Genomic DNA, 21,395 nt, shown 5'->3' with positions numbered 1-21,395 from the left:
TTGATCCTACTGCTTAAACTAAGACTATACAAATTTAAGAAACACAATGGCAACATTCAACAATTAGACTTAACAAAAGTCATTTAATTCAAGAGGGTTGCGGCCCACTTAAATACCAGAAAATGCCATGGGCCAAATCTTAAAAGAAAAGTCAAGTTACAAGAGAAAGCAATTCATTTCCTAAAAATTCGATTTAAAAAAACAAACAAAACCATAAGCAACACAGGCTTTTTTGCTCTAAATGGCTGAAACGTATTGCAGTCATATGCTAAGTGCTGAGCCACTGTGTGACCCACCTACCACTGGGCCCCAAGTTCCAGTGCAAGAGCAACATTACTCACTACTCTGCCCTAAATAGTCAGAGTAGTGAGTAATATCACAAACTAATCACTTCCTATTACCAGTTTTAATTCCCTTTTTATAGAAATGAATAATTTTATATAAATATGTAACTGTAAATGTTTATAACGTCAAACTGAATTTCTGTGATTGTGTGTGCCACCTGCAGTACCTTCATAGCCCACTCGGGGTCCCCAGCCAAACCTTGAGTATCACTGCCTTACAATATCAAGCTGCTTGAAGTGACTGTTGATGTGATTTGGCGCCATATAATTTTAAATAAATAAATAAATATATAGGTCTCCATCAATTTTACAGTTTTGGTTTATTGGCTTCTGTTCATAAAATACTCTTTTATGACCCCTTTAAACTAGGTTAGCTCAACTGGATTTTAATTTTTTTTAAAATTTTTTTATTTCTTCACATTGTGCTCCAGTAGCACGTTACTCTCAGCCTACCCCTCAAGATCCACATCGCCCAGCCCTACCGCTCGTGTTCTGATGTTTATGCCCCACCCCACCTTTCTGTGTTCCTTTTCACCCTGTCTGCTTTAACGTGATTTTCTGTATCTGTCAGCTGCATCAAAAGCTGCTTTTGCCTGTATTGTCTCAAGCCTGTCCTGGTCTGTGTGAGCATGTGGATTATTTAGCCGTCCACTGTTTTTACATACTTTTGTTTTGGGTGTGACCACAGCAAGATTCCATTTCAATATCAGTTAGATGTTTTACAGTGACCTTTACATGCATGTCTTTTCATTTTTTGTGTGCGTGTGTGTGTTTCTGTGTGTGTGTGTGTGTGTGTGTGTGCGCGTGTGCGCGAGCAGCAGGCTCCAGCCAATCAGGTGCCACTGAGACTTCAGGCTCTGCAGGTTGGCCTCCACTCCCATTTTCTCCCTTTCATATTGCAGAATGTGCCACACGGACCATCTTTAAAGTTTGTGTTTGCATGACTTTTATATACATGCATACTGTCACACAGTTACTCTATGTGCATGTCACAGATTCATCGTATTAGCATGAATCTCTGCATCCATGTTCTCTACGCAGCATATTTGTGTTAAAACAGCTGTCAGCTTGGACACATCCAGTTATTGATACCTTCGTACCTTCCTGACTTATCACATATGGTAACTGGGGGTATTATAAGCTTGTAAAGTAGATGAGGATTATTTCAAAGCTAACTTACTTTATTGGAACCTTGCATAACCACATTTAATATAGACGTGTGGACTTTGACCTACAAAGAAAGAAGGCTGCTAGTGCTTCCACTGCTAACATTGATCATATTAAGTTGGTGTTCTCTTACTTCAAGAGTAGATGATTAGTTTAATGGTCAAATTTCTGTTTAATTAGGACATTTGCACTTTGGGACACCTACATTCTTCCATAGGTTATTGATGTGAGTTTGTTGCCACATTTGACACCAGGCAGTAGCTAAAAGTGCGCTAAATGGAGATAAAGTGTGTATCTGTTCTCAAGGGTAATACTGCACACTAGGGCTGCACAATTAATCGTTAGAAAATCGCGATCTCAATCCATACATATGTGCGATCTCATTTCCAAATGACAACGATTAAAAAAAGAAAAAAAAAAGATGACGATTGTACCGCATTTTGATCCGGGACATAATCTGCATGAAAACAAATGACAAGGGCGGAGCCTTATACCACGTGATACAGAAGCCAGCAGGCAGGGAAAAAACAACGGAGAGCACGTGAGAGATGATGAAGCTGTAAAGGCCAAGAAAGTGACAGGAGAAAATCCGTCCCGGTCAACCACCCAAACATCAATAACGGGAACCTTATACCGCGCTTCCCCATACCCGTCGAATTCCCGCAGGCACAAAGAAATTACGGAGGCTATCACTTATCACCTGGCTAAATATATGGCTCCCATCAACACTGAGCAAAACAAGGGATTTAGACAAACCCTAGACAAACGCTACACTGTGCCGTCCCGCAACTATTTTTCAAATGTTGCACTACCTGCTGTATACACAGTGTCGAGCAACGGTGGAGACGGAATTACAAGCAGTACAACATTTTGCGGCAAAGACAAAATGTGAGACATTTATGGTTTTTATGTTCAGTCTCAACTGTTACGAAGTTGATGTGCACTTAATAAATGCAATAAATATTTATATTGGAAAAGAAAATCATGAGAGAATCGTGATCTCAATTCTAAGCAAAAAAAATCATGATTCTCATTTTATGCAAAATCGTGCAGCCCTACTGCACACAGCTGTATCCATTTTGTCTGGCTCACTTTTATCAGCAGGAGTTTTGTTTGCACTCTGTCTATGACCCTGTTCACAGCTCACTTAGCTCCACTCAGTGTTTCACATGTAGAGACTGCCCTCTGGTGGCGTCATTATGCAGTGCACTATAATATGACAACCTCGATACAGCATCAACAGTATATAACACCAAATCTCTGTCTGTTTGTTTGCTTACAAACTCGATCTGATAATCAGGAGTTGAGTAACCCAAACTTGGCTCATATCTTAGTCCCCTGAAGCTTCTTGTCTGTATCAGATAATGGGAATATTATCATGTTGCCTGGCAGCCACCTACCAGTGGGCAAAAAGTGATTGAGTTTGTGCATCTGTAACACCTTCAGAAGGATCTTATTATTTTAATTTAATGACATTAGTATCTAATTTATCATATCTTGAATATTCATATTTCCATGTACATCTGAAGTCAAGTTTAAATGGCCTGCATTTGTTTACTGTATTTAGGGTCTATATCAAAACTTTAATGTTGGATAAATAACTGTATAATTGAACTTTTATGCTAAAGGCTTTCAAGCCATGTGAATTCCTCCAGCCTACTAAAGCACTTTCTTTCCAGCTTGTTATTTTTGCCAGGTGCTACTGTAGGTAAACCATAAGGCTAATGTAAATAAGCCAATGTCATAAAAAAATTAAGTTATAAAATCCTCTTTTACTATATCGTCTTCCATACCAGTTTTTCATTATTCACGTAATCTGCGGTAGACACTGTCTGGATACTAAGTGTTGTAGTAGATTCCACAGCTGGTTGACTTAAAAATCATATATGCATGGCAATACATCATGCTGTTTATAAACGTACTATGAGTCCCTTAATTATCTTCTGTTTATCAATTTGGCCTCAATCACCTTTTTGTAACTTTTGTAAATGCGATTTGATCAAACAATACTGTAGTTTGGTTATGTACTGCAATCTGCAACACAAATGCTCTGCTGTGCTATAATGCTGTGATGCCGCCCAGGCTGAAGCTGCAACCCGGCCTCAATATGAAAATTTATTTTAACCTCCTTGGACCTGGCGTCCACATATGTGGACATCACATTTTGGGTTATTTAGACCAAAATACTCAATTTTGCTCTACAAGGGCCTGATATTTACTTACAAGGACATTGTACTGCTACTGTTCTATCAAAATTTTAAACGAATATCCTCATATGTGGCTCTTATTTTTCTTAAAGACAAAAATCTGGTAAAAAAAAAAATCTGGTAATTCTTTGTTTTTACGTTCATCGGGCCCCAATATGCCCAAATATCAAAGAGAAATTAAAATGCATGCCGTGGAAGGGTTCAGGTCTTAGGAGGTTAAGTCTTTCCTGCTTTGAATTTGGTCTGTGCTTCTTATAGCAGGGTGCAGAGTTTTGCCTGTACAGCATGCTCTTTGCTGCCAATGCGAACAAGCTTTAAGTCTCCCTTATTTTCCCCTCTCAACAGCTTTTCATCAAATGTTTGGCGTCTGTGCAGTTTTCACTCTTTGACCTGTTCTCCTAACCCCTGGACAATCATTTATGACAAGTCAAATCTGCAGTGTATTCCATTATGACCTAACCCAGTAAAGCCTGCGCATTCACATAATTGCCTTAAAATTCCCGCCTTTTTTTCTTTTTTAAAAAATTGGAGCATTTATGGAAAATTCTGATAAATTTAAAAAAAACCCAAAAAACCCCCCAATTAACATCAATTCGTATACATGAGGGTTTGTTTTTTTGTTTTTTTGCAATTTATTGCTTATAGCCATATATATAGCAAGCATAGATTAAAAATGAAATAGCCGATTTGTAATAAGAGGCCGACTCCTACGGAAGCGTAGAGCAAAAGAAAAATACAAGTGTATCACGTTATAACGTGAAAGGTTTATTGTTCTAACAAGATACTTTTCACGTTTGAACAACATAATATCACGTACAATATAATATTGATATTGTACGAACGTGATATTATGTTGTTCAAACGTGAAAAGTATATTGTACAAACATAATAGTATATTGTACAAACAGGAAAAGTATCTTGTTAGAACAATAAACCTTTCACGTTATAACGTGATACACTTGTATTTTTCTTTTGCCTGGGTGGCAGCTCTACGCTTCCGTAGACTCCTCCCTGTCATTAAACATGTCAGTGTTTCTGTTTAACCACTAGAGGGCACAATTGGATATCGCTCCATCCATGTTTACCTTATCTGTATGGCTGTTGAGCTCTGTTATCAGTGTTGTTTATTGTCCAGTTAAATGATTGTCAAATAAGAACATAGCTACTCTGATAGTCTCTCATATTCTCAAATGTGCTAGCAGCTTAAGCACACCCTTTACCCCTTATTATTATTAATTAGTAATATCAATACTTTTGTCAGATCGTCATTTAGATTTCCGAAATGTGGAAAAATAGTGTGGAAATTGCATTTTTTTTTCTTTTTTGTTTGTTTGTTTGTTTGTTTTTTTAGTTGTCTAACTTAATATCTAAACGGAAAAATATAAAGATGAGCAGGAAAACTTCAGCTCTGTTTTGTTTTATACATTTCAGTATTTGAGTGAGACTGGCAACTTGGCCACTTTCCAGAAATCTTAACAGTTTTATTACTTGAATGACCCAGAACGACCCAGAGTGGTTTCTCAGCAGCACAGTAAAAGCCAACTGGATGTCAGACGAAGCAGATATCAGACCAGCTGACGCAAAACAAACTGCTGAATTGTTTCATTTATCATCTGTGTTGAATCAAGCTCCCAAGTTTTGAACAGTCCCGCACAAATCCACTTATCGTCCGACACCTTCTGTTGCTCCATCCAGCATACCTGCTGCCTGTAAATATTCTGATGATAAGGAAAAAATTACGATCACCTCTGTTTTCTTCCAATCAGCTGACTCCTCCAAGAAGTCTGACGCGAACCCGCTCACTGAGATCCTGAAAAACCCGACCAAGGTGGTCCTGCTGAGGGTACGTGTATCCCTGTGTGCTGTTAAATTCCCCCTTTCTAGGTTTGGCTACTATAGCATTAGAAACATGATCAGTGGGTTATAAGTGGCACATGTTATTATTTCAACACAGAACACTGGGGTGATGGAAAGACTGCAGTTTTAATATGAGATTATGACTAGTCTGATGTCCCGTGCAGCTTGGTTACATGTGTCGTTTCCCTTCGTAGAACATGGTGGGGCGAGGAGAGGTGGACGAGGACTTGGAGGGAGAGACGAAAGAGGAATGCGAGAAATACGGCAAAGTAGTTAAATGTGTCATTTTTGAGGTGAGATGAAGTGATTTATAAAACTCGATTTACGTAAAGTCATCAAAACAGAAGTGTGAAGATTCTTTCCACTGTCAGATTGCAGAGGTGCCAGATGATGAAGCCGTCAGAATATTTCTGGAGTTTGAGAGGGTGGAGTCGGCCATCAAAGGTCAGTATTCACTTCTTTTAAGCGCCATCCCTGGAATAGGCCTCAACTCATGAGATATCGGGCATTTGCATCAGACCATGTTGCCTTCAAGCGTCACAGGAGCTTGAGGAACTTCCTCGCTGTGCACTTGTTCATAATGAAAGTGGTTGCCTCAGACATTTCCATTCTCATTTAAACAATGGTTTTCAGTCTGCATATGCAGGCGACTGTTTCCTAAATTACTTCATGTAACAGCATCGCACTTTTCCTTTTTCTTTCTCTTTTTTTTGGGGGGGGGAGGAATCATTGCATAACTGCTCTAATAATGTGGGTGAAAATGTGTCCCATTCTAAATGAGTTGGCCCAGATCAGAAACAAGGTGAGACTCCCATTCCCTGCGGTGTTACATCATTTGTGACCCAGCAACCCAGGCGTCTCCCTGTGGCACCGGCAGAACCGCGCTTATATCACAGCTCTCAGAAAGCAGGGCAGGTTCTCAAAGAACGACACTAAAACCTGTCATAAAGAATCAAATTTTAAGTCTCACACTAAGTGATCCGTTTCTGCAGGTGATGACGAAGCATCCGGAAAGTGAAGTCTGAGGGCATGTTCTCGCACTCATAGGCCGGAGATGATTGTTGTATTTAGTGTCCGTCACGGTAGCTGTAAATAATATGCTGGAACCCAGTTAAACCTGATTTTCTTCTGTCGCTGTGTGAAAATGGGTCATGTTTTTCCTCATGTTAGCTATGATTCCCCTACAGGGAAGAGAACGGCGAGTGTAGCATCTAGCACCTGGTTCATTTAAGTTAGTGTCTTCTAGTAGCTTGTTTTTGCTCATGAATTCCATTTGTAGTTGCTTTGGATATGGCTGGAGTTGTTCAAAGTGCAGTTAAGATATACCAGTCTGCCCATAACATCCACATTTTTATCTCCCCTCCAAGGTTGCATCTTTGTGCACCTCTGGTCATCATGTGCAACTAAGACTTGAATCCACCAATTGAGACATCAAGGATGTTGCCAATCTGACTGCAATCTGTCTACATTTGATTTAAACAGACCAAACAGCGCGGTTGTGAAACACCCTTTGATGGTTCCCTTTAAGCCCTGTTCTGATCTTGACCGCTCTCTCTGATTTTTATCGCTCATCTTGAATGTGCACAAAAAGCAAACGCCAACTTCCCCGTTAAAGCGATCGATGCTGTCTTCAGTGTTGAGACAGGGTGAGCGTGACAGTGACTCAAAAGTAGTAAGAAGCAGTTTTGGGTGACAGGATTCCCAGGTCAGACTGTCGGCTAAAGCCTCTCAAATACTGAAACATACTGTATTCTGCTAGAACACTACTAATCAGACATGCAGAGTTGTTGCTGTTAGTTTTTTTTTTTGTGTTTTGTTTTTTAAGCAGTGGCAACACAACAGTACATCACAGTAGTGTTCACGCTTGAAGGAATGCAATACTACCCAAGAAGATAAGTTTGAAGTTAAATTTTCCCGGCTATTCTTTGAAAGGTTTAATGGCTACATAGAAACCAGCTAAATAATCCTGTCGGTTCTCTTCACTGCTGACGTGAGCATGAGGTGATGGAAAGGTTACAGAGCCTGGCGATTGCACATTGTCCTCAAACAGAAAGTTGTTCATTACCTTCATTAGATTACAGATAGTAAATGACAATAGTTAAAGGAACAGTTTGTCATTTTTCTGAGAAGTTGTAAAGATTTATAATGATGAATTTAGATCTGTTGTTGGACATTTAGCACTTTCTGCTTGGCATTTACCGAAACAGCACAGTGACAGTATTGCACATGAGAGGTGGAAACTCAGATTTTTGCAATTGGCCCTGTTGCATAGGCGTTACTCGAAGTTCCTTTCTCAGGGCACAAAATTTAGTGAGGGGAATATTTAAGTTTTGCTATGCATAAGATGTATATCTAATAACAGTTTTTTTCACATTGGTTATTGCTTTGTAGAGGAGACATCGCAGTAAGTTAAGGGTGCGCTTATTAATTTCAGATGAGGATGTGGTTAAAAATGGATGGATTACAAAGCCACCTAATTCTAAATTTGTTTAGTGAACTCCGAAATGACCTGGAAACTAAAAGAGTCACGCAGTGCCAGCGGCAGCAAAACTTATTGCAATTCTTCAATTCTCGGTTTCTGGTTCCTGTAAACTGCGGCTTCTGTGGCTATTTCACAGCCTGCACGGAGGGTCAAAGCGAAACAGCTGACGAATGGCAAGAACAGGGAGGATGACTATGTTGAATTTGGACCCTGTCCTTAGTATATTCAGGCCTTGGATATGGATGTTGGTCTGATGCATTCATGTTAATAAATCTTTATTAAGGAAAAAATGTGTCTCTTAAGTTTTTTTTTAAAGTGTTATTACACTGAAATGAAAGCATTTTGATTTCAGGGTCATAAAAGGTGCACATGGTTTTCACCATGATCTCGTGATCCTCTAACACATGACTGGTTTTTTTTTTTGTTGTTTTTTTTTGTCATGGGTTACACAAATTCAGCTGCATGCGCTTTGGCAATAGGTGTTTTTCTGTCTCTTTCTCAGCGTAGAACCGTTATGGTGGTACTGTCAACATCGAAGCAATTACTAAAGCCTGTTTCCATTCTAACGAGCTCATGGCTGCCACTGTAGGCCTACACTGAACGTACACATGTACAACTGATTTATATTGATATGCTTGTCCTGTTAGTAAATTACCCACAGCTCTTGGCAGATTGTGCGAGTCACATTGAAATGAACAGAGTGCGCCTGCGTTTAGAAAACAGCACAACTTTTGTAAATCATCCGCAAACCTAACCGCACCCATAACATAAAATAATTGCTCTCTAACCCTTGTGAAGAAAGCACGTTTAAAAAATGGTCTGAATTCATCTTTGAAAAGATGCACAATTGTACACTAACCATCTGTTTCCATACAAATCAAGATGTTCCCCTTAGCTGCTGTAGTCATAACACACGTTGTTTTGTGCATATGCACACGCTTTATGGCTGTCTACCAACTGAAGTGATCTCCGGTGTCCTTCAAGATCCATTATCATGCTTGGGGCACACATGCCTCAGTGACTAATGCTGAATCCTGTCCTCTCACACAGTCGGATAAGACGCGTCCTTTTTAAAGGATCATTACCTCAGTGGTTCATCTTTAGGAAACGGTCCTGGGAAATGACCCTGACATAAAATTTCCTATTTTCCTAGAATGCAGACGTACGAGAGCCAAAAAAAGTTTTCTTTTTTTTCTCTTCTTGAGTGTCGTTTGCTGGGAACTAACAGCATGAGTCTGCTGTTTTTCATAAACAGTGTAATAATTTATTTTTTACAAAGGAGAGATGAACTGATCTTTGGAGGTCACAGAGAATAAATCTACCATAAAACATATTGAGACAATAGTGACTTTGTTTTAGTTTGTTGTGTTTTGTTCTTCCTGTGCGTAAGTGATACAACATTCTCATGTTAGTAGGGATCTGCTTCAAAGAAACACAAGGTTTCCAGATTTGTGCCAGATGCTCCACAGCATCGGTGTTCTGATGTCTTTGATGGGCCTGTTTTGATCAGTGTTTTTAATTGAAGGCCACATGCTTACCCAGTAAATATCAGAATAGGGTGCAGCCTCAACTGTACACTTTTTTTAACAGCCATATTGTTAAAAATAAAAAAAAAACCAGCATGCAGCTGAGTTTTTGGGTATCTATACTGATGTGGACTGGGTAAAATGTTAGGAGTGAAAAGATGCCACGTTTGTTTCATGGAGATGGAAAAAGATAAACATTTCTATGTGAAAATGAAAGAGGTTGGTCCATTGGGCTGAAATTTCATTGCAGCAACTCAAAATGGTACTCGGTAAGCCCCACATGCATGTATGCATTACTGATATCACAACATGCTCCTAATGAGATCATGGGTGTCCTTGGGGGATTTCCTCCTAGCTCGGAAGCATCAATGAGTTCCTGGATGATGCAAGGTGCAACCTGCCAGTGTCAGGTGGACTGAAACAGAATGTCCCAAAATGTGGTGGATTTTGTTCTTTTTGCATATGACTCTACTTTGTTTTCCCAGGTTCTGACATTAATTGTTCCTCTCTTTTGCAGCTGTTGTGGATCTGAACGGACGATATTTCGGTGGGCGAGTTGTCAAGGCCTGCTTCTACAATCTAGACAAGTTTCGGGTTTTGGACCTCGGCGAGCAGGTTTGAATTCACCCTGGGAAACTACAAGAACCACCACACAAGGAGCTCACATAATCTCCCCACATGTACATAAACCTTTTTTTATATTTCCTGAACAGCAGTCTGTGTAGTGATACATGTCTGTAGTATATTGGCTTGTTTGTCCTGTGTTTAAAAAAACAAAAAACCTTTTATGTAAAAAGAATAAAGGATATAAACAACATTGAATTGATGGTTTTGTCATTTTTACATAGAAAATTTTCTGTTTCTGGTTTTAGATCTTCATTAGTTAAGACAACAAAGCTCATTCTTCATGTTGACTGTCGTGTTCTTAAGTGTCAAAATATGAACACTAATATAACGAGAAGTTAAACTCTAGAAACCCACTCCAATCATATGTTGTATCTCCAGGAAGCCTAATTTCCTTGTCTGAAGTTTGTCTGACATAACGCAGGTTCCTCGCTAGTGTTAACACATCCCCAGGCAGAGACTGTCTTGATTTAGCCTTGCCGGATTATAGGAAGGGGACTGGGACAGTGAACGCAACCCCAGCCTCATTCAGAACTTATGTAAGTGCGCCAGAAGGGCCCTGGAGGTTCCCGTGAAAAACGTCAGGAAGGATCCCACTGGAGAAGGTTTAAATCAGATCAGGGAAACAGGTTGGACAGAGAAACAGAAACAAGAAGCGAGACCCATTTAAAAGATTTAATCATTCCATTCATTTAGGGTTGCAGCGGTCAAAGGTTGAAGTGATGGGAGTTAATGGGTAAAAGCTGAGGAATAAAATCAAATGTTTGATCGACTGCTCTTGTTGATCATTTTGATTATGAAATAAGCCCAGCTAAGAGAGCATTAAATTAAACAACAAAATGTTAAGTTGATTATTCAGTGTTTTACTGAGCGTGTGCAGTGTGTTTGTGTCAGAGTGCAAACCAGGAGCAGGGCTTGATGTTGAGCGCGTGTCCTGAGCATGCACAGCAGAGTGCTGTTTGGTCTATGAAACTAACGAATGTGTCAACAGTGCAACTTGAGGGGGGTGGCCACGGTGTTTGCTCACAGTAGTTCCCGTAGTGGAGCGCACACTCGGACACCATGTACTGAGCTTGAATATTTATTGCACTGGCCTCAGTTTGATTCCACCATAGGCCACTTGCTGTAAGTTGTCTCTTTCCTGTCAGCCACTCCAGTGTAAATGACGTAAAGCGCCTTGCATGTGAATCATATCCCACGTGTGGTATGCTCCCCAACAACTATCGGGTCGCCTCCTGCAGCATTCTCAGGCTGATCTTCAACAGTGTTGTGCAGCACTTGTCAGGAAGTTACCCCGAGTACATTACTATTTATATGTTGGCTGCTGGTGGCATAATTCGAAAGAACTGTTTATGCTTTCGTAGTTATCCTGATGACAACTTGTGTCCAAGATATTACTCCAGATTCTGATCTTTAAATCAACAAGGTGACAAAAATGAATTTTCCACAGCCACTTGCATATCAAATGCATGCTATTTGAAGACCACTGCTCTGCTCTTACTTCAAAGGGTCATCTTTCTCTTGATCTCTACTCTCCTTGTTTATCTTCTATTGGGCCTTGATGGAAGCCCTCAGTTCATCCACTGTAGGAATCAAACAGTTTGAACTCTTCTTCCTTTAAGCCAGCTTTCGTCTGATTGGCTGCCCCTTGCAAACACAAGAGCACTTGAGTGGGACTTCTGTGCTCACAGGCAGAGCTCAACATTTATGGCCAGGTCCAAAACTACAACTAATTCCCTTGTTAACTACATGCCTTCAAGGATACTGGGAGCATCTACTTTGACTTTGGAGGTTAAAATCCGGTATGTGTCTTTCACATTAGAGACAGTTAAGCAAGGTTTCTGAATAGTTTTTAAACTAAACTAAATCATGGCATAATAAATTGTTTGTTCATTGAAGACTGGTTCCAGGTGACTTCCATAGCTTTACAGAATAGCCCGCAGAGAGGTCATTACAATCCTGACCTTACACCGTGTGTTAGGGGGCACAGTTTGATGGCATAATCCAGAAATGTAATACATTTAGCCTGTAGTGATGCAGTGATGATGTCCTAGTGAGGTGGCTGTTACATCTTTTCCACACAAGTTGTATTTCGGAATATTAAAGAAAGGTTAGTACTGTCCAAAGATATTGAGCCAACCCTCGTTTCTTTATATGTTGCAAGGAAAATGTGAAACTGTACATACAACAAAAAGAGTACAATCGCAGTTCACAATTGTGAAACCTGGCCCCACCTTATCATGTGAATTCATAAGGTGGAGCCAGGTTTCACAATGAGCTCACCCGAAACCCTGGCTGATTGGGACCCGCACCCATTTTCACACCTTGGCTCAGGCGATTAGAGGATCATCAGGGGGTCCTTTTGTCCCTCTGTGGGTGATAGTGATACTCCCACTGGGTTTAAATCTGGGACTCCCCATCATTTGACCTTAGAACTGAAGAAGCTTCTCGGATGAGAGGTGAAACGTCTTCAAGCAACTTAAAGAAGTCCAGACGCTTTTCTTTGCAAGCTCCTTTGACTACGATGACCTGGATGACTGAGAACCTTCACAGACATGTCCCTTAGTTAGGCTCCCGTGACCTCAAATGATGGACTGATCACCTCTCCTCCCCTTCATTCCATGCATTCCCACCCACACAGACACACACACACACACACACACACACACACACGCACACACACGCACACACACGCACACACACATCAACAAGCTAAGTGTTTGTTGTTATATTGTTGCTCCATTTCCTTTGTCTCCCTGGTCCTCTCTCACCTTTCTGTCTGTGTGTTCTTCACATTAAAGAGGGAGTTTTTTCCTCCCAACTGAGTGCTTACTTAGGGGCAAATTGAATGCACAAAGCGAAGTACTGCAAATGATCCAGTCATTACTTTTAAATACATGTCTGTAAATTTTATCAGTATGACTCCTCAAAAAGCTCAACACTACATGTTTACTTTCGAGACTGATTATTTTCTTAAATGTTTAACTGTAATCACTTTGTCCTTCTGTTCATCAGTTCAAGATGAGATTAGTCCTCCGTGTAAAACTTGATAACAAAGCAGAAATCCCTTTGTGTGTAGAAAGATGTCAGTCAAATAAAAGACTTAATTGAGAGTTTCCCTTCAAAATAATGCTTTAATTACCAGATGCATATACAGCCTTGGCCCCATTTGGATTAACAGCTATTTTTATGGGAGCTCGTTCCAAGACAGACAAGCAGTTTACTCTCCTGAGACAAAATACAGTCTGCATCACTGTCACTGTTCCTGCATATTATATGAAGCAACAGCAGTCTTAAATATATATATTTATGGTTTTGCTCAGTCATCAGCAGTTTTCTTATCTCAACACTTTTTTGCTCATTTCCAACTCTTTATTGCTGACCATTTTTACCATATGCTATTCCCCTTCTAATTCACCCCTTAATTCAGTTTTAAGCTAGCTTTCGTCCGATTGGCTAGCTCATGCAAACAAAACATTTAATAAACAGCAGGTGGGTGGGGCTTCTATGCTTATCCACTTGTTAGGTGATGACATATCAGCCCAGTTTCCAGGTCCAAGCTTCTATTGCAATAATTGAGGTTGTCATCTTTTTAGGATGTTTGTGTCTTGTTTAATTGGATAGAAACCAGCCTCATTCTTGGTCTCTTCAGCGTTTTATTTGCACACCAACAAATTAGGAAATCTTTAAAATCTCACAGTGTACACTGCAGCCCATGGGCACTTCAGAAGATTTCAGGATCTTACTTAGGATCAGGACTTTTTCATATCAAGTAATCAAAATCATGCGGCAACATATAACGACTAACCTTGTGATGTGGATGGATTATGTCAGATGCTTTCCTGGCTGGAGGTTTAGTTCTGCTTTATGATGATATGATAGAAAGTTATAGCAGAGCTGTGCATTTTACAACTTTTAGAAATTCTTCAATCGGAACATAGTGTGTCATCTTTAGGTGGGAACTAACTAGCTAATTTCCTGCTAACATCTAACTGCTAAACTTTATAAATGCTTTATTCAGAAATCCTTGGAAGTTAAACTTTATTGTAACACCTTAGAGAAAAGGAAATTGTGAAACAATAATCAGAGTAATAATTCTCAATGTATAAATGTGAAGACTGATTATCTCAGTACCTACAGTATATAATATAAAAAGATTCTGAGAATCTGGAGAAATCTGTGCACAAGGAACGAATGAAGGAACAAATTAATAGAGGATGTTTGTGAACTTTGGGCCCTCACTTACAGAAATCAGTGTCTGTGAACATAGTTTTCTGTTCCATCCATGAATTCAGGTTAATGCTCTATCATGCAAAGAAGAACCCATATGTAAATACGATCCAGATGCCAGCATATTCTCTTGGATGAAGCTAATTTAAAATGGACTGAGGAAAGTGTAAAACTCTTCTCTGGTTTAATTTACATTTGGAAAACATGGATGCCAGAGAGGAGGCATTGTTATTGGTGCTCAGTACAAAAACCTGCTTCTCTTGAAGGTATGGCAATGCATCATTGCCTGACCAACTGGCAGCTTGCGCAACTGGAAAGGAGCCATCAATGATGAAAGGTATATGCAGGTTTTAGAGCAACATATGCTCCCATACAGATGGCATATTTTTCAGAAAAGGCTTTGCATATTTGCACACAATGCTAAACTGCACCCTATGGCTGTTACAACAGCATGACTTCATAGTAGAAGACTGGGTGTTGAACTGGCCCGTCTGAAGTCCACACCTTCCACCTATTGAAACTATTTGGTGCATCATGAAATTGAAAATATAAACCAGTTCAAAGTGCAACAATATTTTTCTTAAAATTGTGGACCTCTACAGTTTAATCGAATAACTTTATTTATGTTCTGTTGTGAATAAAATTTGAAGGTTTATGGGATTTGCAAATCATTGTATTCCATTTTTATTCACATTTTACATCATCCCTATGTTTTCAGAATATGGGTTGTAGATATGGAGCATTTATATTGTTTAGATCACAGGGATTACTTAACTACTTAAGTAATCCCTTACTTAATTACTTATTATTTAGAAATGAGATCAGCACTAATCAGACCATAGTTAGAACAGTATACATATTTAATAAGACATAAAATAAGAAAAAGCACAGTCAGCCCCTTTAATTAGGACTAATGTGGCTGTGACCAAAAAAAAGAAAAAGAAAACAAAAACCCTCCAGTGTTACAGTTGGTGGAAGGAGTGTGATAATATTATTATCTAAAATTCCAGAACTGTGTCAGTGCTTCTACAAACATTTATATGTGCCCTGCTTTCTTTTTCTGGGGAAAATATGTTTTTTTTTCACAGTCATTCCAGCTGAACCCTTTCACTGCAGACTCCGAACATATCTCAACCCTCCAGGTAAAGTTCACAACCTGACCTTGTTTAACTCTTAATCAGCTTGGGGGTTGGAGGGGGGAAGTGTGCGTGGTATGAATATTTACAATGGATGTAAATTCCACAACTATTGTGTCCACTGTTTGTCCAAGAGGAAAGAGTTTGTCACTCTGATTCATTCGGTAAACAGGACACGATGTAGAGAATCATGGTTGGTTTGGGAAAAAGGTTGAAAGGAGGTCAGAAGGAGTCCCAACTTAGGCAATGAAGAAGTTTCAGATTGTCCCATATTTTTTTGATGTTACTATGTGGCACTTTTTTTTTAGAAAGATCTCACACACGTCAATACATTTTTAAAAAGCCATTATAAAGTCAGTAATGGGATCATAGAATGCCTGTTGATATTTTATAGTTGGAGAGTAATGTATCAGTTTGTCTGTCTGCTCAGCTTTTCTGAGCTCTCCCTTTGCAGACTGTTGTTATAGTGCTCAGGCTTAAGTTACAAAGCCAACTGCAAAACAAAGTCAGTTGTATTTGCTCAGTCTGTTGGGAAAGGATAACTGAATGTAAAAAAAACCACGTTTAAATGTTTAAACGTTTAAAATTAACAAAGTGACACTTTTAGAGCAAGTGTTTAAAACCTTTCAAATAATACACACACACACACACACACAGCTCACACACACACAAACACACACACACACCACTACACAACACACACTATATATATATATTAATATATATATATGTATTGTAGATATATTATATATATATATTATATATATATATGTCGTATATATTATATATAATATGTCATTGTATATATGTCTATATGATGTAGACATATATACAATGACATATAGACTATATGTCATTGTATATATATATATATTAAACCTCTCCAGGTTCTTCAGCTGTTAACCAAACCTGAGCTTCTCTCAGTATCATTTGTGTGTCATTTCTGCCTTTCCACGTCATTTCCCTTCGAATGTCCTCATTGCGCTATAAGATGAAAGCGTGCTTGGTTAATGCGGGCATTTTTGAAAAAGTTAAATCCACACCAGTGTATGTCTAATGATACCCATTGTGACTCAGTGGGACGGCCCAGAATGAGGAAGGAGAGAGAGGTGATGTGAGGCTCTGCACGTCTCTTCTGGGGTTGGTTTCACACATCTTTAGACTGAACAAAGTAGCTTAGATTTTGTTGGGGGTTGCGAGTGGACGTGGAGAACGTGGGGGGGCAAATCATCTTGACCACAAAGACCGCGGACGTGGAAATCGTATCAATTTCGAATCGTTCTTTGATAAAATAAAAATAAATAAATAAAATAAAACGCATAAATAGCCCCCTTTTATAAAAACTTTATCAGAATTATCCTAAAAAATATAAAAACAATAATATTCGAAAATATTATGAATACACAAAAATACACAGAAAAATTGTTAATTCACAGTACACGTTAGACCGAGACAAAATGGAAATTAATGGCAATGCTGCATTTTGAAATGGTAAAAAATATTTTAAAAATAAACCTACAGCAGAAAGCTTCAGGAATATTTGAAAATCAGTCTTAGAGAACCACATGGAGCTTTAATTAATAAATATCAGATACCAGTTATACCCGCCGCTGGCGCCGCTGCTAAAAATAGAATGAAATGAGTAATATACCGTGGATTGCAGTCGGTTTAAGAACTATTGCACACAATGTCGATAATGAAAAAGGGGTTACGTATTAAGTGCTGTTCTAAGGATTGCCACAGAGTGGCGCTGTGGCGCAGCTTGTGTGCGCGTGTAATATGTGTGTGAACGTATGTGCTTGCGCGCGCGCGTCCCAAGTCACGTTGTCTGCCGGCCGCGCGGGCGGAGTTAAATAGCGGATGTGTGGCACAGGCCGGTAGATTAAACCCGGCTCTGCACCGGTCAGTACGCTGAACACACTGAACGGAAGAACTACGCTCTAGTTTTACATCGCCTCCGGCTCTTCGAAGTCTTTTTATCGACGGGATTTAAGCGTCTTAGTTCTCCTGTGTGCTGTGCAGTTCATAAGGCCCAAAGGAATGCCCAGAGAGCTCACCCAGAACAGGATCCAAAAGATCTGGGTTCCCACAAAGGATGACAGGCGGAGAGGTAAAACACTGCATATATTATATTATTCTTTGCTCGTGGGTACCTCAGTAGTTTCTTAAATGTAACGATAACTGGTATTTTCAATGTATTTTCGCGTATTAACGTACGCTAATCAAGCTAGTTCTTTCTGTTTTTTTTCTGACGACATGTGAGTGTGGTGCTGGGTGGGTATTGCCGTATGAATGCTTATCACGTCACCAGGTCGCTGCATTGCTGTAAAACAACCCCGTAGTGTTACTTTTGTGACTGAATTGCAGTTTTGGTCCAATATTCTTGAGTCTTTGCACCTGCCGCGTACGCCGGTCTTCTAAATCGCCAAGTCGAAAAACCGGCATCATTCATTCATTGATTGGTGGTCTCGCGCAGCACGTGCAACACGTCACGACCTCTCTCCGGCCTGACAAAGCTCCTGTTGCCATGGTTTGTGCGTTCCCCTCCCCCGCGCAACCTGCGAACGATGCTGGTTCCGTTTTCTGGTTGGTCAATCGGCAAATGCCCGTGAATGGGGCGGTGACTCGAAGCCGTTGCTTTCTTGCTTCTGGATCATTTAAAACGGAATTAAATGCTAAAGGAAATGACCTATTTGATAGAAGTAAAGCGAATTTCGTGGGTGTGTGGGGGTTTTTTTTCTCCCTTTTTGGTCTTTGATATTTTGTGTGCTGTTACAATCATTTGCACATTTCTTATTAGTAAGTTTAGAAAAAAAAATCAACATAACAGTATTTTTACCCCACTTCCAATACACATGAATGCACTGGTTACTTCATTCTGCTTCTGACTGATTATTGATAGGATTTTGAACATGGTTCACCAATCGTCTGTCAGTGCTGGGAGTTTGGCTTAAGCTTTGTTTTAGGTCTGATCCAGAGATGAACCTGCAAATTTATCCAACTGAACCTTTTTGTCATAAGACCTAAAACTATTGGTGATCAGTTGTGAACGATGGAGGTTCAACACAGAGAAGGCTGACTCTGATGTCTGAGCATCTCCTTAAAATTTGATCCGTCTTTCCGTTTAAGCACTTGTGTTGTGGAAACAAGATTAGCAGTGCTGTGGGGATGCGTGGGCCTATTTGAAGATGAATGGCTGATGCTGCACGGACGGAGAGGCAGCAGGCGTGACACGAAGCAAGCCCTGTAAAATCTCCCATGAGCCTCTGGGGGTGGGGGGGCTTACTGTATATCTGGTCATGTGAACACAAATTGTCCTGGCTTGTGAAGGCTAACAGAAGTGGTTCAGATGTGCAGTGAGGTTGAAGCTGAACGCGAGCCCGCCAGCGGGAAATGGAGATTATAGGTTGGTGACTTGAAAGAATAATTCAAAACCCGTTATTTATGCAACTGGATACAAACCTTAGTTTGCACAGCAGTCAATTACTTAAAGTCAGTGTTTCATTGATGCTAGTCAAAATAATGGACCTGTAATTAAAAGCATTGCATACTGTCGAAGTTTCAAATAATGAGATTGGTATATGTTCAGCTAATCACTGGAGCAAAAAAACTGACTTCACATAAGTCACATAAGGGTATATGTCTGTTATGGTCATCTGTGACCACAGAAGCCCCAGCCACTTGCTCATCAAATGTTGTTTACGATGAGCAGCCAACAGCGTATTGTTGGCTTAAAGAGAGGCTTGCCTTAAAGAGATGGGATCCAGGGGACCAAAAAGACCCCTAGAATAATTGAAGTTAAACACACAAAACATGTTTTACGTTTTGCAAACAAGCGCAATTGTGATATCTCACAATGTCTCTACAGCAGGTGGTGCTCCCCACTTTGCCAACCCACCCACCGTCATTGTCATGGTGGGTCTGCCGGCTAGGGGCAAGACGTACATGTCCAGGAAACTCACCCGCTACCTCAACTGGATCGGCATGCCCACCAAAGGTATGCTTACAGACGGCAACACACATTTGTACACTGTTCCTATTTGTTCAGTAGCTTATCAGTTTCCCAGTAACACTGTGGTCCTGGAAGTAAATGGCATCAGCTCATGTTTCCAATTCCAGGACATTGCGTTCACACTTGTTTGTCTTCCTCGTGTGTGTTGCAGTCTTCAATGTAGGAGAGTACCGCAGAGAAGCAGTCAAGAACTACAGCTCTTATGATTTCTTCAAGCCTGACAATGAGTGTGCTGTGAAAATCAGGCAGTAAGTCTCCCCTCATGTTACACAAACAACCCAAATAAAAACGTATTTTGTTTATTTAAAAGAAGAAGAAAACAAACGTTTCTTATCATTGCTTTTCAGGCAGTGTGCCTTAGCAGCCTTGAGAGATGTCAGGTCCTATTTGAAGGACGAAGGTGGCCAAGTAGCGGTGAGTTTTCCATTTTCTCAAATAACTTGTTTCTGTAACAACCTTATCCTGTGGTCAAGCTTTTCTTAAACCTTTCTCTTTTTTTGTAGGTCTTTGACGCTACCAACACAACAAGAGAAAGGCGAGACATGATCCTCAAGTTCGGGGAAGAGAATGATTTTAAGGTACATGCTGCTAACGTTATCGGAGTACCAAAGTACTGAATCAGTGATGTGGAGCACCTTTCTAAACGAAGTCTCACTTTTCTGTTCAGATCTTCTTCATAGAGTCTGTGTGCGATGATCCCAGCGTCATTGCGTCGAACATCATGGTGAGTCACAAATATAACCTCAGACATTACTGTGCTGTTTTTACACAATGCTCACAAATCTCTGGCATCAGGCATGTTGTTCGCTGTCTGACAGTTTTCCTTCCTGCGCAGGAAGTGAAGGTGTCCTGCCCGGACTACCGGGACTGTAACAAGACTGAAGCCATGCTGGATTTCCAGAAAAGAATTGAATGCTACAAAAAGAGCTACCAGCCTCTGGACCCAGATCAATACGACAGGTAAAAAAAAATAAAAATTAAAATTTAATTCTCGGCTTAGATTTTTCTTGCTGGTTATGTCGCCTCATTGCAAACCTTCAGATGAATCATTTACATCCTGTCTTCTCCCAGGGATCTCTCCTTCATCAAGGTAATCGATGTGGGTCGCCGTTTTCTCGTCAACCGCATCCAGGATCACATTCAGAGCAAGATCGTTTACTACTTGATGAACATCCACGTCCAGCCCCGAACCATCTACTTGTGTCGGCACGGGGAGAGCACGGACAATCTGAAGGGAAGGGTGGGGGGTGACGCTGGCCTCTCTCCTCATGGCAAACAGGTACAAAAGAGAGCATAAGAGCTTCCAGTTGCTCAGCTGATACTTTTTAAACCTTGCATAATGAACACCAGGTGATAATATGACTACTGCTTTGCCTGCTGTAGTTTTCATCCGCCCTGGCTCGATTTGTGGAGGAGCAGCAGCTGAAGGACCTGAAGGTCTGGACGAGCCAGCTGTGTCGCAGCATCCAGACTGCCGAGCACCTCGGAGTCCCGTACGAGCAGTGGAAGGCTCTTAATGAGATTGATGCAGTGAGTGTCACTCAAAGATGTATTTTTAGGTTGTATTACACATTGCTAATTGCACATCATGTCTAAGCTGACTACATGCGCGGTGTGTTCTCTTAGGGAGTCTGTGAGGAGATGACGTACGATGAAGTGAAGGAGAAATTCCCTGAGGAGTTTGCACTGAGAGATGAAGATAAATATTATTACCGCTACCCTGCTGGAGAGGTACACGAGCAGCCGTTTGGTGCATTGACACTTTACCTCATAAAATATAAAGCAAATAGTTTTTTAAACCCCCCCCCCC

At 40.3% G+C, this 21,395-nt stretch overlaps 2 protein-coding genes across 8 annotated transcripts in view; both read left to right on the top strand.

Annotated features, from left to right (window-relative positions):
• rbm17 (RNA binding motif protein 17) overlaps window positions 1-10,415 on the top strand; it is a 19,190-nt gene extending 8,775 nt beyond the window's left edge. For 3 of the 4 annotated variants that reach the window (XM_005942686.3, XM_005942687.3, XM_042225660.1), the window contains exons 9-13: window positions 1,163-1,207; window positions 5,485-5,561; window positions 5,770-5,868; window positions 5,947-6,019; window positions 10,101-10,415. In XM_005942686.3, the coding sequence (XP_005942748.1) occupies window positions 1,163-1,207; window positions 5,485-5,561; window positions 5,770-5,868; window positions 5,947-6,019; window positions 10,101-10,204 (398 nt within the window). In that variant the 3' untranslated portion in view covers window positions 10,205-10,415. The remainder of the gene's footprint in view (window positions 1-1,162; window positions 1,208-5,484; window positions 5,562-5,769; window positions 5,869-5,946; window positions 6,020-10,100) is intronic. The other variant, XM_042225661.1, reaches the window with a different exon arrangement.
• Window positions 10,416-17,400: 6,985 nt separating this feature from the next.
• pfkfb3 (6-phosphofructo-2-kinase/fructose-2,6-biphosphatase 3) overlaps window positions 17,401-21,395 on the top strand; it is a 7,131-nt gene continuing 3,136 nt past the window's right edge. For 2 of the 4 annotated variants that reach the window (XM_005942699.2, XM_005942700.3), the window contains exons 1-10: window positions 17,403-17,683; window positions 19,442-19,570; window positions 19,737-19,833; window positions 19,933-19,999; window positions 20,089-20,163; window positions 20,253-20,309; window positions 20,421-20,545; window positions 20,657-20,864; window positions 20,969-21,115; window positions 21,212-21,316. In XM_005942699.2, coding sequence (XP_005942761.1) covers window positions 17,614-17,683; window positions 19,442-19,570; window positions 19,737-19,833; window positions 19,933-19,999; window positions 20,089-20,163; window positions 20,253-20,309; window positions 20,421-20,545; window positions 20,657-20,864; window positions 20,969-21,115; window positions 21,212-21,316 — 1,080 coding nt within the window. In that variant the 5' untranslated portion in view covers window positions 17,403-17,613. Of the gene's footprint in view, window positions 17,684-19,441; window positions 19,571-19,736; window positions 19,834-19,932; window positions 20,000-20,088; window positions 20,164-20,252; window positions 20,310-20,420; window positions 20,546-20,656; window positions 20,865-20,968; window positions 21,116-21,211; window positions 21,317-21,395 lie in introns of all 4 variants that reach the window. The other 2 variants (XM_042225671.1, XM_005942698.2) reach the window with 2 other exon arrangements.

This window comes from Haplochromis burtoni, unplaced genomic scaffold, assembly GCF_018398535.1.
Source record: "Haplochromis burtoni strain Fernald_Lab_line unplaced genomic scaffold, NCSU_Asbu1 Contig_178, whole genome shotgun sequence".
NCBI lineage: Eukaryota > Metazoa > Chordata > Actinopteri > Cichliformes > Cichlidae > Haplochromis > Haplochromis burtoni.
Note: the sequence above shows the minus strand (reverse complement) of the source record. Positions and strands in the feature narration are given on the sequence as shown.